This window comes from Thamnophis elegans, chromosome 1 (genome assembly GCF_009769535.1).
Source record: "Thamnophis elegans isolate rThaEle1 chromosome 1, rThaEle1.pri, whole genome shotgun sequence".
Classification (NCBI taxonomy): Eukaryota; Metazoa; Chordata; class Lepidosauria; order Squamata; family Colubridae; genus Thamnophis; species Thamnophis elegans.
The window spans coordinates 122,922,883-122,942,129 of record NC_045541.1 but is presented as its reverse complement, the minus strand read 5'-3'; the positions used below and the strand labels follow the sequence as shown (position 1 = coordinate 122,942,129).

Genomic DNA, 19,247 nt, shown 5'->3' with positions numbered 1-19,247 from the left:
TGGCAGATTATTCTAGATTTGAATAAGTTATTTGCTATTTTGGCTACATGTGTGTATGCAAGTATGTACTTTTATTAGAGGGGAGGGGACAGAAAGCCAGTTTGTTATATAAATATTTCTTCAAAAATGTAATACTTGCTGTACAAATTCATTTTAGGAACATCTTCCATCTGTGTCTGATTTATAATGAGTGCCAAATCTGCTATCAATAAAGAGATTTTTGCACCACATGATGAAAGGATGCTGGGTGCAGTCCAAGTAAAAAGGAGAACGAAGAAAAAGATTCCTTTCCTGGCAACTGGGGGTCAGGGTGAATACTTAACCTACATTTGCTTGTCAGGTATGCTAAATCATTTTGAAATCCTGCTATCCTTTCAGTTTGTTTGTAAAAGTTGATTGATGTTGTATGTGGATAAAAATAATGTGCCATCATGAATTTTAATTAGACAATTAGATGAAAAATCAGAGCATAAACTTTCAGTATTCCTATATTTAAATCACAAAGGGAAGGTATGGGCAGAGTTTTGTCAGTACAGATAGAGTCAGTAATATACTTATATAGACTTTCAAATATTTCTCAATATTTGGCCATAGTCTTCACAAGATCTATTCTTTTAGGCATTAATGTGGCCCCCAAAGCCCTGGGACCAGAGTGGTTAAAGTGTAGTATTGCAAGCAAACTCTGCCCACTGCCTGGAGTTCAATGCTGACCGGGCTCAAGATTGACTCAGCCTTCCATCCTTCCAAGGTTGGTTAAATGAGGATCCAGATTGGTGAGGGGCAATATGCTACAAAGCACTATGAGCCCGTTTATAAGGCCAAATGCCATTGCTAATGTGTCAGTGAAAGAATGGACCTGGATTTTTGGTATTGCATTGAGAAATTTCTGTATGTATATTTCCTATGTTTTTAAAGGAGACATTATCATACATGCTTGTAGATCAATCAAGAATTTTGGGTGCGCAAATAGACAAAAAAAATTAGTTCATCTTATTCCATGTATAGACAGCACAGGTATTCCTCAACCTACGACCATAATTGAGCCCAAAATTTCGGTCATAAGTCATGATGGTAATAAAGCAGGCATCTCTTTCGTGGCAGTTGTTAAGCAAATGCTATTAAGTGAACCCATTGTTTGCTATGGGACATGTTTTGCTGGAAACTGGAAGTAAGGACCAGTTTCTGGCAAAAATTATTTTGTAAATGTGACCACAGGGCACTGCGAACCCATCAAAAGGAATTGAATGTGTAGATTGTATGCTAGGCAAATGCAAAGGACCCAATGCAGTGTGCTGTTGAGATTTCCAGATTATAAATGGTAAATTCCAACATTGTATTGTTGTTTGTGTGTGTTAGTGTGCAACATTTAAGCAACCAGACCATTACAGTTCCAGAATATATTTACTCTGTTGTGTTGGTTTTGTTGGCTTGTTGAACTTTAGTGTGTTTGTGTTGGGCATGGTTTCTACATGGTCCTATTTCTTGTTGATAACTGGACTTTTCTAGGTAGATTTGCAAGTTAAGAATAGCTGACAATAGATGACATCACCTTTAGAAAAAGCAAAGAAAGAATATTGCTTATCCCAACTCAAACACGTGCAGGCAGATTTCTTGGTAGAGATTTTTCCATATATTTTTAAGCTATGAAGTTATTGAATTGTCCATATCAAGGATTTTTTCCTGCCTTAAAGATGGAATTTTCTCCTCTGCCCCCTTTGCTGTTGTTGAAATATATGTGTATTGCTCATCAACCTGTAAAACTATAATGGTAAAAGATTATCCTCTACTTTTCTACACCAGTAATATTAAAATTGTAAAATTTATATCTAAGCATACATTTAGGCAGTTAATAGCATTTCATGTATTTGATGCTCTGATGAATATCACTTCATTCCATTGCATCAGTGCTTACTTTGCTTGTCAAATTGGTAGTTTAAGCCTCGTTGCTTTTACCTAATCAATTTGTATTTCATCTTTCAAAAGCTTGGGGCTGCTGAAAGTTTTCTTTTGGATGAACTTGGCTACCAAAGCAAAACAAAATCAAAGTTACCTTATTTACTTGCATACCTGTCAACTTGACATCGGTGTACCAGGCAAGTCCTCATATTATTTTTTAGCACTACTTTTGGAAACTCTCGTAGATGGTTGCTTCAATTAAAAAGAGCCAATATGAGTGATCTGCAGACAAATCATGCAGAACCAACTTTTATCTTCTTCAGATTGATGTAATATATCAAGGGAATGACATAGAAAGTGTAACTGCATCTCAGTAAAGTCTTTGAGAAAGTGTCTTATGATATCACCCTTAGCAAAAAAAAACAACAACAACAACATGCTGGATCCTAGATACTATATCTAACCTACAAAATATGATGATAGTCTAAAGGGCTATCTAAAGGGCAGTCGTATAGAAATTATTCTCTATTGTCCTGGAGGGCAGGACCAGAATCAGTGGGTTATAACTACAAGAAGGGTCAGATTAAAGATCTAAAGGAAGTTCTTGATTGTATCAATTGTTAGCCAGTGGAATTGACTTCTGGACAGACTGGAGTGAGTTCTCTTTTGCTGAAGATATTCAAACAAACTACATCGTCATTTGTTAGATATACTCTGGTAAATCCTATACTGATTGTGGAGCTGAAACAACAGTAAGGTCATTTCCAGATCTATGATTCTTTGTTGAAATGTGCTCTGCTCTGAGAATTCTGGCTCTTGACTTATTTCTCACCCAGCCTATGTTATGATCTTTTTTTTAAATGACATTTTATTTTTATAAGCTGCGTACACTCGCTTGAAGAGAAAAAGAAATGCCTTAAATGTAAAAATTGTCACAGCATGCTAATTCTTTTAAATTATATAAATTCATAGATTGTGCACACCAAGTTCTAAGGACAGAGATTAACCCAAAAAAGAACAACTTGCCAATGGTCTCTGTATTTAATATGTATTTTTTCCACAAAAAAATATAGTGGTGCAATCAGCTCCACAAATCCTTTTACTTTATTTTATAGTGCTTCGAATCTTTCCCAGTTACAAAATACTTTGAATGACATACAGTAACAACAGACAGAAACTCAAAGACATAATAACAAATAAGGGAGTCAGAATAACCATAGAAACAAAAACAGTAAATATAAAAGCCCAATAAAAACCAAGATACAGTAGATAGCCACAGTTAGTCAGCAAGGACTGAAACTACTTTTAAATAAAATTGTTTCCATGTGTTTCTGGAATTGCAACAAAGTGTGAGCTTGTACTTTCTTCTGGAAAGAACGGGGTGTTATACAGAAGGCTTGCCATTTCATTCATGCTCTGGGACCTTAACAATTAGAGGGAATTTTCAGCAGATGTGCTCTCTCAATGGTCAGACTAGACATGCCAATTCAATTCTGACAAGGCATTGCTTGTTGTATCCTGGTGCTGTTCTGTTTAGGGCAGAATGTGATTCTTTATTTGACAGGGCTGTCAGGCTCATGATCTTGTCGCCATATTTTGTATTAGCTGCAGCTTCTAGGTTGTCTCCAAGACAAGTTGCAAAGGTCCAGTTCAGTAGAATTGCTGAATTAGGCTGGAGGGGGATTGCTTGTCCTAATCAGTTTTGGTGACCTTCCAATATTTTAGTTGTAGTTTTTCTAACGAAAAGTAAACAGTAGTGGGATCAAAGGGGGAGATTTTATGATCAAAGAGAAATATGAGGAGGAAGACAAATTATTAAGCCATTTGATTATGGCTGATTCTAGTAAAAGTTTGGAAAACTCTGGATCTGCAATTGTGAAATTTTATTGCTTCTAGGAAAGAAATTTGGAAAACCACAGGAGACTAAAACTTTACTTTTTGAGTTACACGTTCATATTCTGCAGTTGAGCATTTGACTTATAAAGATTTTTATAAATTATTTTGGACAGAATTTTAAAGTGAGGATTCCTGCTTTAAAAATCCCCACTACACTCTGAAAAAAAAAATCTTTACTTTTTGTTTTGCCATCCTGAAATAGGACAGTGCCCACAATTATGTATTTATAATTGTTAGTTATCAAATCAGTGGAATAGCTTGTTTAATGTAAAAACGTAGCTGTTTCTCACCTATTAATTGGTTTCAATCATTACATGAGTCATGAAAAACTAGCAGTATTCTATTCATGCTGTGAGCCATATCTAGTTCAATAGAGGTGGACTTAAGAACAGGAGAAAGAGACTGGCTGCTGCTTGGAGGCATGTCAATCAAAACCTGTAGAACTTGCCAAAACATTTTATGTCATCATCATCCACTCTCACAGCTGATTAGCAGCAGGATATTCATTCACTGTTTAAGTATGCCTATTCTTAATTTGTCCTTGCTGTGAAATGTAATTTTCTACTTCCCATTTGTCATGCTTGTTAGAGGAAAGGAAATCTACATCTACGAAAACCAAGATCATTCAGGGAATGGTTTTCTTGGGATACTCTAGGGAAGTGAAAGTTCGACTTTGGGGTGGGGGGAGGACAAAGAGAAAATTCATGAGAATATCATCAATAATTTAAGAAACAAACGGATGGTTCCCAGAACAATTGAATCCAGAGTTTTCAGTCAAGGCACAAAGACTCTCATTATAATGTTTGGACACATTTTGGAAAGATCTAGCTCTGTGGAGAAGTCTACGATGCTGAGAAAACTGGAAAAAATGAGCAGGAAGGTGGATATTGGGCAGGAAGGTGGATGGACTTGATTACAACAGCCATGAGTTGACTTGAAAGACCTGAAGGGCTGGATTTACAATAGATCATCCTGGAAATGTTCTATTATGTGGCTGCTAAGTGTCAGCACTGACTTGATAGCACATAATCAATCTAAAGAAAATGAAATTCAAGTGTCAGTTTTGGGAGAATGCTGAGTTAGTCATATTAAAGTCCTTTTTTATAAGCTAGTTCAGATAAGTATGAAGCAAATGCCTACAAATAATTCTTGTCAATGAATTTGGCCACATCCCTTGCCTTGGAAGAAAGCAAAGTTCTATCCACTACATCTGAAACATATGCTTTTCAAGCCAGTACAGAGGCTATTTTATTTGTAGGCCCTGTATAAATTGGACTCTATATAGTTATTTCTTGTGAGCTAAAATTTAATAGCCCTTTGTTTAATATTCAACAACTAGGATGGATCCCAATTTGTGTCCTAGAAATAACACACATGGCTCTTACTTTATGGGGTAATCTTGTTTTTAATATCAGACTCACCTCAACTGTGATGGCCATTTCATCAGAGTTCTGGGAAAAGCCTTCCCAGGATTGTTTAAAAATCCATTTCTCTTGAAAGCTTGCATTTGCTTTTACTTCCATTTTCTTTATAAAGGGGAACAATAGCAGTGGTCTGCCAATCTTCATGCACAGATATAATATTCATATGCATGTTTAACAAGTACCTTACCATAGTTTAGCAATTTCAGTTAATCACTTAACATTATTGTCTTACAAATGTCTAACACTTTCACAGCATTCATGAAGGTTTTTCCTATCATTTTGTTCGCACACTAATATTCTTTCATTTCAGTTTCACCCTAGATATTTTCATTACTTTTATTTTTAATTCTATTTCATTCTGCTGGAGTTTTTAGCCCTTCCCATGGCTCCAAAATAATTATAGATTTTCATCAAAATTGTTCTGATTTTCTCAGCTGTTTTTAATATTTTTTATTTTGAGTTTTTTGTTCGGTTCTTTTGATCAATATAATTTGTAACTACCTTTTTCTCTGTCTTTGAAAATAATATTTATATCAGTCATTTTTCCTGTGCGCTGCTCGGACAGTCCAGGCATGGGTTAAACTCAGCCAATCTGCCCAGGACTAAATTGAAAATTTTAGCCACGCCTCTGGTGTTGTCTTGACTGCCAGTTTTTCAGTTCAGTCAAAGCCCAGTGGACATGTTTTCATTTTCTCTCAGTTCTAGGCAGAGTGCTTGGACTCTCCTTTGTTTTATTTGTTTTCTCTCTCTATATATATATATATATATTGTGTGTGTGTGTGTGTGTGTGTGTGTGTGTGTGTTGCATTTGTGCTGATAAATAAATATATATATTTCCTTCTTTTCTCCCTTCTTTCCTTCCCCAGAAAGCAGGCTTGTTGAGTTTATTTTTTTTTTCAATTGTCTTCTCACCGGTGCGGTTTCAGGGGTCCTGGGGTTGCCTGGGTGCCTGTTACTGCCCGACAGACAATCGGAGACCAGGAGAGTGCGGGTGGCGGGCACCACTGCTCCCTATTTTCAGAGGCTGCAGACTCTGTTGGCAGTTTTTAAGGCTTCTCGCTGCTGGCGTTGGAGGTCCCTTGATCCTTTTTACTGGCAGTGGCCATTTTGGAGCCTTTTCTTTTCTGCAGCAGCCATTTTGGACTGTTTATTTTTGGCACAAAGCCTCATTTCTGTGTGGCCATTTTATTTGCATTTTTGGCGCCATTTTCGCTACAGATAGCCAGCCGGCTGCCTAGGTCTGTGCAGAATGACCAAGGAGCTTTCCTGTCTGGAGCTGTTTCAGTGGATCTGCTCTCCTGTTCTGACATAGCTTGAGTGGTATAGGAGTTTTTGGCCTTGTCTGGTCATACCCCTTCACAGCCTTTTCTGTGCTGGTGCTGGGAGCGCTTCAGCTTGCATCGGGGATTCTTCTCTGCCTCTGCCTCCAGTCTATTGGCCTTGCTCCAATCCTGTGGCTTCAATGTCTCCATTGCGGGAGCGCTTCAGCCTCTTGTTTGCTTTGGTAGCAGGTGGTGAGTGATTCAGTCCCTGGTCTACCTACTCCTTCATAAGGGCCCCACCAGAGAGAGTTGACTGAGCAAGATCCCAGGGTTTCAGAGCAGCCAGGCCCCTCTGCCAGCAGGGACCTATCCAGGTAAGCTGGCAGGGCAGCTAGGGAGTTCCTTAAGGCAGCTTTACCTTCTTCCAGGCAAGGCCCAGGGACAGGACAGGGATGCCTTATGTCGCCAGAAGGCGCTGGACAAACATTTCTCCAAGGCCCAGACTCAGACTCAGACTCAGGCCACAGTTCCCCCTCAGGAGCCTGCCAGGCAAGCCCCCCTTGGTGGATCGGGCCAGGCCTGCATCTCCTATCTCAGACAGTGAGGATGAGGAGCAGGAGTTTTCCCCTGGAGTTTCCTTGGTCACAGTTGGTTCCACCGGGCCCCCGATGATTGAGCCATCTGGAGGTGGAGGAGGAGGTTGCACCTGCGGGTCCCTTCGCCCTTCAACAGGCCTTGCCCTCACCACTGAAAAGGGCCCACAGTGGATTGGGGCCCCAAGCTCTCCACAGAGATGCAGAAAGTCAAGGAATTTAGGCTGGCATGCAATGCAAGGCCAAGCGCGGACAGAGGCCTTGGTATAGCCCGTGTCCCTTTGACCTGCAGGGGACAGACCAGGCCCAGAGACCAGGGTCTCCCCATTCCTCGCTGGGCAGTGGGGAGTCAGATTGGGAGGAGGACATTCTTCCAGGCAGGAACCCAAGTTTTCGGGGGATGAAGGAACCATACCTGACAAGCCTGCATTTGCTGGCTTATTCAAATATCCCAATTTCAAGACTATTTTGGATAAGGTTAAAGGCTTGACCCGATTGGGTTCGTCCACCCCTGACCAGATAGCTTCAGATCCCACGGACCTAACCCTAACACTCTCAGGCATCAGGTGGCTGCCCTATCCATGATCCTCACACCTGATAGTCATTCGTCACTTGGCTGTCACCATTATCCGTAGTTTCCTGCAGGGGGCCACCAACCTGAGGCCCCCAATCATCTATCAATACCCGTCATGGGAACTCGAGGCCATGTTACGGGCCCTGATATGCACACCTTTTGAGCCACTACAGTCCGCCAGTCTGAAACATCTGACATTTAAGACCGTCTTCTTAATTGCCATCACTTCTGCGCGATGGATCTCGGAGTTGGCAGCCCTGTCAGTTCAGGAGGACTTCTGTCTGATTCATCCTGACAGGGTGATCCTTCGGCTGGACCTGAACTTTAGTCCCAAGATCAACTCCTGGTTTCACCGGGCCCAGGAGGTTATCCTTCCAGATTTCTGTCCACATCCCAAACATCCAAAGGGAAAAAAGATGGCACATGTTTGATGTTCGTCGCACTCTACATAAGTACATCAGGCATACGGCAGCGTTCAGACATTCTGAATAACTCTTCGTGTCCTTTCAACCTGCTTCCCAAGGCCACAAAGTCTCTTCCTCTACCATTGGTCGTTGGCTGCATGTTTGCATTGCCTTCGCTCACGTTCTGCAATCCAAGCGCCATATTAACGCACATTCTACAAGGAGCGCCGCCACCACCATGGCCTGGGTGACCTAGGCACCAATAGAGGAGATCTGCAGGGCTGCAACTTGGACTTCCTTATCTCTGTTTGTTCGGAACTATAAATTGGACAAATTCGCTTCTGGGGAAGGGGCATTTGGGAGACGAGTCCTGCAGGGTATTCATACCAGCGGAGAGACCCTGGACCTATCAGCTTCTCGCCCTAGTGACATTTAGCTTGGGTATGTCCCATGCTTGGACTCTCCAAGCAGTGCACAGGAAAATGACCATTGGCTTATCTGAAGGGTCATTTTCTGGACGCTGCGAAGAGAGTCCAACCCCACCCTGGGGTCTTTCTCTGCTGTTCGATACATAATTTGGACTCTTTTTTGGACTTACTTGGACTACCTTTCAAAGCGTACAGATCCACGCCTTCATTGCAAAAACTGGCAGTCAAGACAACACTAGAGGCGTGGCTAAAATTTTCAGTTCACTCCTGGGCAGGTTGGCTGAGTTTATCCCATGCTTGGACTCTCCTCGCAGCACCCAGAAAACGACCCTTCAGGTAAGCCGATGGTCAATCTCTGTTTAATTCATGCAGGGTTAAGTCTTTCACTCTAGTTCTTTTCTTTCCTATTCATTTCCCCTCAAAACATCAGGTGTCCTCTACTGTATCTCCACATAAGCTATCTGTTTTCTGTTCAAATACCAGTCATTTGTCTCATTCATTCTTGGATCTCCAAAAGGCCACATCACTTCTTCTATAGAGTTAGTCTTCATTTAACAACTGTTCACAGTTATGAAGGTGATGAAAAATAAGATTGTAACCAGTCCTCACACTTGTAACATTTGTAGGTCTGTAAAGCAAAAGAAAGCTGAAGAAGTAAGATAGTAAAATAATGGTTTTCAATTGGTAAATATTTAATGACTGAGTTGCCTGTCACAATTGTGATTGCTAAAAGAGGACTATCTGTATTATAAATAAATTTCCTTCCTTCCTTCCTTCCTTCCTTCCTTCCTTCCTTCCTTCCTTCCTTCCTTCCTTCCTTTTCAATTTTTCCTCATACTCAGGCCTGGTTCTTCAATTATCTCTGGATTCCTATTTTTACACACACCAAGGACAACCTAAGTGACATAGATTAATAACTTCTGACATATAGTTTAGTTATTCATAATGAAATCTACAGCTTTAGTTCATGTATGTCTTCCACAATTACACTCCTAAAGATCAGGCCATTTTCATTCAATTTTATTATATCATTCTGTTTTAGCCAATCCCATTTACCTGAGATATTGATTTCTCTCAAATCTCCTTCCCTTTATAAAACAAAATTAAGAATAGTGTGCTCTAATTTCTCCAAAAGTTCCTATACCAGTATTTCTACCAATTATCTAGTTTTCTATAGCTTATGTCCTTACCAATATTTCTGAGATTGTATTTACTCTGAATTATAATATTAGTATTAACATTATATATACTTTGTAATCATGGCTTAAGGATGATTGGAATTTTAAGAAGTTAGTACTTGACTCAACTGTATTAAGCAATCTGCCCTTAACATTCCGCTTTATTTTATTTTGTTTTGTTTTTTAAATTAATAAAAATGGTGGTGAGGCTGCAGTTAAAAAGGGCACTGGATAAAGTGATATTATTCGGATCCCATACAATTGGGATTCACACCTGAGCATGGGATAGAAACTTCATTGATCACTTTTCTGCATGATCTCTGGTTGGAGGTAGTCTTGTTAACTCTCTTCATTTCTATCAACAGTAGTATCCTTTTTTATCACCTCTGAGGATTGAGTTTCCTTTTTGGAGTGTTTTTGCTCCTTCTTAAGCAAGCAGTTCAATTCAGTGTTGATGGCATAATAGACATTAAGTCTTTTGAGCATTTCATTATGATGTGCCTCAGGGCTCCTCTTTAACAGCTCTATGAAGCTGCTAAGAGAGATGCCATCACATTGGGCTGAAATAGCATCAGTATGTTGATGATACCCATTATAGATCACCATCCCAAGCCAAACAGAAGATCTACTGGAAATCTTTAATAGAGGACCTACAAGTTGTGAAAGACTAGATAGTGGGAATGAGACTTTTGCCTTATTCCATCACATTTGAATTGTTAATGCAGGTATCCTCAGATATAAAGTTACATCCAAAACTTTTGGATTTGCATTTCCCTTAAAGAGAAGGTAGAAGTTTTGTTAGATTCATGGCGTCTGACAAATTTGTTTTATTATGCAAGGACAATATTTAAAGTAGTAATATGCATGTCACTGATCAGAGGCATTTGTAGCGGTCACATGTTTTCATTAGGATCCTCTAATGACTGAACAAATACATGCCTACCATCTAGGTCTTTCTTTCATAAGAGTTCTGTGATTTGTTTAATCTCCTTTGTGTACTTTATCTACTTTCATCACCTTGACAAGCATATTTTACCTAATTTATCATCTGCTCACATCCAGATATTTAATGTATGTGAGTGATATGAGTAAATGAGCTTGGTGATCACAATCTTAAGGGGATATTTGTTTTTATTTGTCCCAGGATTGATTGCTATTTTTAAGGGTCCATTATGCTCATCCTGTGTCAGTTGTGCAGCCATATAAATGTGTTTAATAAATAAGAAATCCTTTTCACTACAAAGGTGACATTTATTATTGTTTATTGCATAATGACTGTACTTTCATACAGTTAACAAACCTGGTTTGTGAGTCTCTAAACTGGAGCCTTCAGTTTCTTTCTTTAACAATTCTGATCTTAATCAGCTTCATGTGAAGCTTTTTCTTTCTATGTCCTTCAAGTATTTACCATGCATTGGTTTCTCTCAGTTGACAAATTGGTTTTCTATTGTTCTTTTCAGCAGTCACTTTAGTTGTTTTCAAAAGCTTCCCTTAATTGACTTACTCAATAAGGGTTGTTCACTTTTCTTAATATAGCAATAGCAATAGCAGTTAGACTTATATACTGCTTCATAGGGCTTTCAGCCCTCTCGCCCCCACAGTCTGGGTCCTCATTTCACCCACCTTGGAAGGATGGAAGGCTGAGTCAACCTTGAGCCGGTGAGATTAGAACCGCTGAACTGCAGATAATAGTCAGCTGAAGTGGGCTGCAGTACTGCACCCTAACCACTGCGCCACCTCGGCTCCTATATATATTTCATACCTATTTGTTTCACCTGTAGGAGTCTTTTCCCCTTGTTATTATTATATTAGCTACTTGATTCATTATCTGCCTTTTCAGAAAATGTTCAATTGATTCATCATATTTTCTCCATGTATAGTCTTTTCTCCTTGAAAAGAAATCCATTATACTGATCTCTCACTTATCAAGAAAGAATGTGTGTGTGAAATTAGTACATTGTTTTATAACAGATACATTATCTTGCATATACTTCGTTGTTTTGTCCATCTGTCTGTCTCTGTCTCTCCCCATGTGTGTGTCTGTGTGTGTCTCTGTCTTTGTCTTTTCTGCTGTATTGACCACATAGCCCTGTTTCATATTAGTTGAAACTTTAACTGATGCTTCTGCTGCAGGTTTGAACAGTCAATGAATATTTGATTTTAAAGTGCATATTCTATAGTTCCTGTATTTTATTCTATAGGAAATGCAAAACTACGTACATGAGATTGTGCAACCCTGAAGGAAACATTTTTGTTAATTGAGGATCTATATATTTTTATCCTTAATCTGTTATCATCCAGTCACAGCATAGTTGTCATATAATTCAGCAAATAGTTCATGAAATATGAGTGTTGTTGTGGAATTTACTTTGTGATGTGCAAATACCTTGTTATTAATTAGTGCTGTGTTGAGTCCAGAGTAATGTAATGAAAGAGGCACAGAATATGTGAAAAAGGCTTACACTTTTATTAAAGGTCATTTTTGGATCCTAGACAGGAATTTGTAGCACTTTAGAAGGTTGTCTTGTTGAAGCCTGTTCACAGAAATGTGATTTGATAAGAGGCAGGGTAAGTGTTGAATGGAGTGAGAGTTATTCTTTCAGTATTTTAGCTATATCCATTTGAAATGCAGCTTCAACACTTCTTGGACTAGTGATTTAGAATCAATATCTTACATTAGATTTGAATCTGACATTCTCCTTGAATTGCAATATCTGTAGCTCAGGTGTAGGGTGAGGATGAAGGTTTATTCTCCGAGCTTGTGGGTTGGTTTCAAAACATTTTGTTACCAGACTAGGTAACAACTTGAAGATGTTACCTAGCCTGGTAAAAAAAATATTCAAAAACCAACCCACAAGCTCGGAGAACAAAACTCCACCCTCAGTCTTCTTGAATGTTCGTTATTATTTGGGAATACATTGGAATGGACCAACCTATGTTTGCCTTTATAAGACTAAAAATAGAACTGTGTAAATAAGTTACCATTTATCAGAAAAATTTCCTGAAGGCTTCCTGCATCAGCCAACACAAAGTTGAATAATCAATTTCCTATGTATATACAGTTAGATGGAAGTTTCATTAAAACTTTTAAGCCTCTTTAACTTCTATATTAATCCCCTGGTTGATCTCTTACAGAACCCTGATTTCCATCCTCCTAACCTAGCAAAACACAAAGTGCCAATTCTCTTATTTGCTGCTGCTGCTGCTATCATTTCGCAAACCTCTGTAGGACTGAAGAGAGCAATTAGGGCAACACTCGGCTATTGCAGGCAAAACAAGCTGGTCCTTAACTTTGATAAATCAAAAATTTTAGTTTTTGCTAAGAGACCAAGCCAATACTCCTGGAAAATAGAAGGACATAGTGTGGAAGAGGTTAGAACATTTAGATACCTTGGGGGGGGGGGGGTCCACTCGCAAGGGACATGGAAGGCACACCTGGATCACACATTGCAAGTAGCCAATAGGTCCTCAAATGCAATTAAACATTTCTTTTATACAGGTGGAGGTCAGTTAGTACCTGCTGCCTTAAAACTTTTTGAGAGCAAAACATTGACACAAATTCTATATGGGGCACAAACAGGAATCCTTGCAAAGAAAGACTTGCTAGAAACTATACAAACCAAATTCCTGCAAGACATCTTAGCTGCACCCAACGGAACTCCAAATGCCCAGTTAAGAATTGAGACAGGCATGCCTCAAATTCAGGTAAGAGCCTGGAAGAAGATGATCATTCATTGGCTTAAAATGCATTTCTTTCCAGAGGGAGGGACTGTCTCCACTAGTGTTGACTGACCATTTCTCTTCCCCCTGGAAACAGGCAGTTGATCACAAGCTGGGCTCTTATGGCCTTTCACCAGTATTCTTAATGTCCCTAGGCTTTGATCAAGCAAAGCAAGTAGTAATTAATAGAATGAAGGACATGGAGTTCCAAGAAGAACTAAATAGGTTGCCTTTCCACAGTAGGGACAGAATCAAACAGGATGGGTGGGAATCGGCAAGATATCTAAATGACCTGATCTTCCCAAAACAAAGAATAGCTTTCTTCAGAGCCAGATTTAACATTCTTCCTTCAGTACTCCTCCAAGGCAGGTATAAGAGAACACCTATAGCAGAACGGGTTTGTATATGTGGTAAAGGAGAGGTGGAACATAATTCACATGTTCTATTACACTGCAAGCTATACAGAGCCCTGTAGGTCTGCACATATTCTCCCCTTATTAGAGAGATTGCCAGGGAGGGCAGACAATTTTTATCTAGGCTTTCTCCTCCAGGACACTAACCCGGTTAACACGTATGCGGTGGCAAAGTTCTGTGCTGCTGCAATGTCCATAAGAAAAATATTGGCTACAGAAGTATAGTTGTCAGCTTGTACCGATTATCTGGACATATCTCTAACAATTTTTGGACCATTGTATTTACTCCTATACTTAAGGGTGTTGCACCCAGGTAAATCAGGGATTGCCAGAACAATCTGAGAACATGTATGTTATTTTCCGCTTTTAACATCAATACTTTTTAATTATATCTTAATGTCAGTACTTTTTAACATATTATAAAAACTAATGTGTATTGCTAGTCTTTGACCGTAATAAAGATTTATACTTATACATTAAAACTTAAATGATAAAACACAAAGTAAAATTATGAAAAATTTCTATAATGATTATGCTATTTTTTGAAAGGTTGATCCTTTGTAAAGTGTTACTAGATTCAATATTATTCTATATTCAACATTAAATACGTGTTCTCTCATATTTTAAAACTGCAACAATTTTTCCCTGCCTTTCTGCCTCTCTGTTAGATATTTTTCCATAGTTTAAGGCCCTTCAGAAAGAAAATATGGCATATAACATTAGACTCTCATCTAATGTGCATACTAGTTCTAAGGATATAAAAAGATTCAACCTGTTTTCTAATTCTGACAAATCAGATTTATAATTTGCTGCCGTGTACGACAGGAAAATTATAGAGATTATATTATACAGGTTATAATTATACAGATGCTGAATGTGCTTCAAAGCTTGTGAGATATGTTCCCATAGTCATTTTCAGTTATGGATGTACAGCATTATGTAATCATCCAGGTTTATATCTGCAAAAGTAATTTCACATATTACACAATGTCTATCAAAATTGAATTAAACATCTCATATACATTGGGCCTTTTTTATCTAGTCATTCCCAGATTGACTGAACTGACAGAAATTTCCCATTACAGTGTTTGTTTTATCAGAATTCAGCTTAGATGTTTGCATATGAACACAATCCCACCCACCACCCCAAGTCCTGCTTTGCTACTTCATTATGGCAGTAGAATGTGTTCCTGGGTGGAATGAGCAAAAAATATTAAGCGCTAAGAGTATATATTCCTACCACCCAAGATATTACGGTCACCCCAGCTGTCCAGGCATGTATATTAAGCAGCAGCAATACAGAAAGATAGCAATAGCACTTAGTCTTATATACTGCTTTATAAGCTGTCTTTAAACGGTTTACAGTGTCAGCATATTGCCCCTTACAATTTGGATCCTCATGCTAGAAACATATTATCACTTTAGTGGCCATGACAAAGAGATGAATTCATATTGTACAGGAAAACCCTATGGATGGAAAATATAACATAATTGATGATACGGTGTTGGATGATGGGAAGGCAGGTCAGATCCTCAGGTTGGATGGCACTCAACATGATGCTGAGGATGAGCTCAGGAACTTTCAGATTATTAATGATGTTTATGATGTGGCTAGATTAAAATAATCAATGCTGATGCTGCCAGAAAAAGAAAATTTAAAGGTACAAATATAAAATTACAATAGGATCATGGAAGGTAAGAAGCATGAAAGCACAATACTTTGAAAGATGAAACGAACCAACTACAAATTGACATCAGCAAATTGAGATGGACTGGATTGGACACTTTCAGTCAGGAGATCACTATGTGTATTACTCAGGACATGAAAAAAGTAATGAAGTTACTTCTATAGTTAAGAAGCATGTAGGAAAAATAATACCTGGCTACAATGCTATCAGTGACTGACAATCATTCAAGTTTATGCTCCAATCACCAATGAAGAAGAGGAGGTTGATGACTTCTATGATCAGGCTCAATTCAAAATCAACAGCACATGCAAGCAAGATGGTATTGTTTGCACTGGTGAGTGGAATGTCATAGTTCCAAATTCAGAAATGTGAAAGAGGAAAATGTTAGATTGCATGGTTTGAGAAAACAATATGGAGCAGAAGACAAGTTTTGCCATTTCAGCCTCATAGCTAGCAGTCTTGTCAAATATCTAAAATGAAATCTCTCTATATATCAACATCACCAGATAGAGCATAGAGAATAAAATGTATTTATTCATTTAACTTGTGTCCTAAATGGAGATGGAGGGGCCTAATTATAACATCAAACACATGACAAGGTGCTGACTGGTACAGGCCACAAACTACACAGGTGCAAGCTAAAGAAGAAGAAAACCAGTTTTCACAATATGATCTTGAACACAATACCCACCATTTTTGAGGAGAACATCAGGAATCACTTTGAAGTCCTCAGCCTCAATGCTAGACAACCAGAGGATTCATTAAGATGACCAAGTCATTGAAAATGAATATGAAAATAGGCTACCAAAAATAGAGAAGAAAGCAAACTAATGTCAGAACAAAGTGTGTGTCAGCCTCTGCTTTGCTGTTGCTTCAACTGCCATGAAACGGGGAGGGAGGGCATGGTATTTGGGAGGGGTTACTCATTGTGCTGGAGGAAGGTTCTGGAGTTCAGCTGCCTGTCTGACTATGCATGCGTAGGAGATTCTCGCCAGGACTAACGGCACCGACATTCCATCTTCATGATGCCTTTTGAAGTTATCTCACACCTGACACTTGGGAGAATTATGATTGGACTGTAGCTGTGATGCCAAGGGGTGGGGAATGGGCTATTCTATATATCAATTGCTTTCGCGCCTAAATAATCAGACTTCGCTTCGCTATGCCTTTAATCATTTATAATTAGTAAAAGTACACTTGATTTCTATGCATGGAGTCTCGTGGTCTTCTTTCCTAATTATCTAATGGAGAGGTTCTGACAGTAAGCGAAGTCTCACTCACACCCCACCAGGAGATTTCAACCTTCCGTGGGGGGTGTACTTACAAGAAGAAACGAGGGAGATGTCTTTGCGAGCAAGCAATGAAGAGATTGAAAGGGAAACCGCTGACCCATCATTACCTGGAAGAATGGCTGGACTAGGAATAGCAGACCCTGTGATTCCCCCTCGATGGTCCTTGAATGTGGGGCAAAAAGAGGACAGCGAAAGTTGGGATGCTGGAGTTACCAGGAGAAAACAAAGGGCGAAGCCAGTCAAATTGGAAGAAATCTTGCCCGAACGAAAACCCCGAGAAAGAGACCAAACGGAAGACTTTGAACAAAGGTACTCTATGCAAAAATTTAGGGAGGGTGAAGAGGCTGAGGGAGGATGGGAGCAAACTAACTCAGAAACAGCTTCTCCCCCTCCCCCAGCCAGGGCGGTTGCCAGAGCAGGGGGGCCCCCCAGAAGACGCAGAATGGCAAAAGTCCCTCCCTTAACTGTAAAATATGACGGGAATCCCAAAAAACTGGGTCTCTCTTCATTATACAAGTTTATAACTTTATGGAAATTTATGGACCCGATTTAGAATCAGATGAAATGAAAGTGCGAATGGTGTTACTTGCTTTGGAGGAAGAGGCGGCCGAATGGATGATGAGCCTGCACCAAAGCAATTCCCCCCTCCTGAGGAATTTTGACGCTTTTATGACTGCATTTAAGAGAAGATTTGATGACCCCCTAATTGAGAAACGGGGAAAGTTGAAATTTATGACCCTCAGGCAGGGAGATAGACCGGTGACTCAGTACATTCAGGAGTTTCAACAACTCTCTTCTTATATGAGAGGCTGGTCTCAGGATGCCCTTTTGGACCAATTTGCATTAGGATTAAATGAGGACATTTATCAACAATGTGTTAACAGACACCTTCCCAAGCGCGTTACAGCTTGGTATGAAAATGCAGCAGACATTGAGCTCGATTTGATTAGACTTCAACGTGCGAGGGAAGAGAAAGCAGGAAAATCACCCCCCCCCAACTCAGAAGCCCTCTTTCCGAATCAGGAGTGAAGGAAAGGGAAGCTCCACTGGTAAAGTCAAGCCATTCACATGCTTCCGTTGCGGGAGGGGAGGCCACCGTGCCCCAGAGTGCCGCGCTAAACTTCCCACAACCACCCCACCCCCTGCCAAGAGGGAAGGGAAGACAAGCAGAGCCCCAGACAAGAAGAAAGAGGCTGCTTTCACTGCTGATACCACCCCCCCGCGCTTCAGGCAGGACGTGGAGGAAGAAGCTGACGCCACCGCCAGCTCCTCTGATGACTCCGATGACGACGCCTCGCCTCGCTGGGTGAGTTCAAATAAAGGCCCCATGCTGATCCCAATAGAATTAAGGGTACCGCCCGATGGGGTGTCAGAACAGCTTCCCGCCCTCCTTGACTCGGGCTGTTCCAGATGTATGATCAACCCTGCAATGGTGGAAAAACTGGGCCTCAAATTAAGGACTTTGAAAACCCCTATTGTGTTTTGCCAAATAGATGGGTCCATAGCAGGGGGTGGCCCGGCCCATTTCTATACTGAACCTCTAGAGATGAAAATGGGCACCCACATAGAATTGATCTCTTTTATTGTGGCTCCTGGAATGGACAGACCCCTGATTTTGGGCCTCCCCTGGCTTCGTAAATGGAACCCTCGCATAAATTGGAGGGAGGGATGGCTGCGCATTCGCACGAGCACAGCTCCAGACGGGGAGGGCGTTTCCCCAGAGCCTGCTGGCTGCAGCCCCGCTTTGGCCGCCAAGGGTCAGGAGAGAATTGAGGGAGAAGAAAAGATTCCGAAAGTGTATTGGGACCTGAGAGGAGTTTTTAGTGAAAAATCTTCAGATAAACTTCCGCCCCACAGACCTACTGATTGCTCCATCGATATTTTGCCCAGTGTTAAGCTTCCAAAGCCCCAAATATATTCCATGTCCCCTAGAGAGATGGAGGAAATGAGAAAATTCATTGATAAAAACTTGGAAAGAGGTTTCATCGAGCCAGCACGACCCAAGGTAGCTGCACCCGTATTATTCAGAGAGAAGAAGGATGGCTCCCTGAGATTATGTGTTAATTTCAAAAACCTAAACTGTATCTCTGCCCAAAACCTCTACGCGTTGCCACTGATGAAGGACATGTTAGCCCAATTGGGGAAGGGCCGCATTTTCACTAAATTGGACCTCAGAGAAGCGTACTATAGAGTCCGCATAAAGGAGGGGGATGAGTGGAAGACTGCTTTCAACTGCCCCCTCGGTTGCTTCCAGTTCCGAGTGATGCCCTTTGGCCTGCAGGGGGCGCCTGCAGTTTTCATGCAATTAATTAATGAGATCTTGCATGACCATCTTTACAAAGGCGTTATCGTATATTTGGATGATATCCTTATTTACACTCAGACTTATGACAAACACGTCACATTGGTCCGCACTGGCTTGAAAAAGCTCCGGGCTGCTGAACTGTATGCCAAGTTGTCCAAGTGTGAGTTTCACCAG

At 40.3% G+C, this 19,247-nt stretch overlaps 1 protein-coding gene across 3 annotated transcripts in view; it reads left to right on the top strand.

Moving 5' to 3' along the window:
- STXBP6 (syntaxin binding protein 6) overlaps positions 1-19,247 on the top strand; it is a 109,804-nt gene that overhangs the window by 26,867 nt on the left and 63,690 nt on the right. For all 3 annotated transcript variants that reach the window (XR_004256429.1, XR_004256428.1, XM_032230110.1), the window contains exon 2: positions 158-340. Coding sequence is in view for 1 of the 3 variants with exons in the window: in XM_032230110.1 (XP_032086001.1) it covers positions 187-340 (154 nt within the window). In the remaining 2 variants the exon portion in view is untranslated. The remainder of the gene's footprint in view (positions 1-157; positions 341-19,247) is intronic.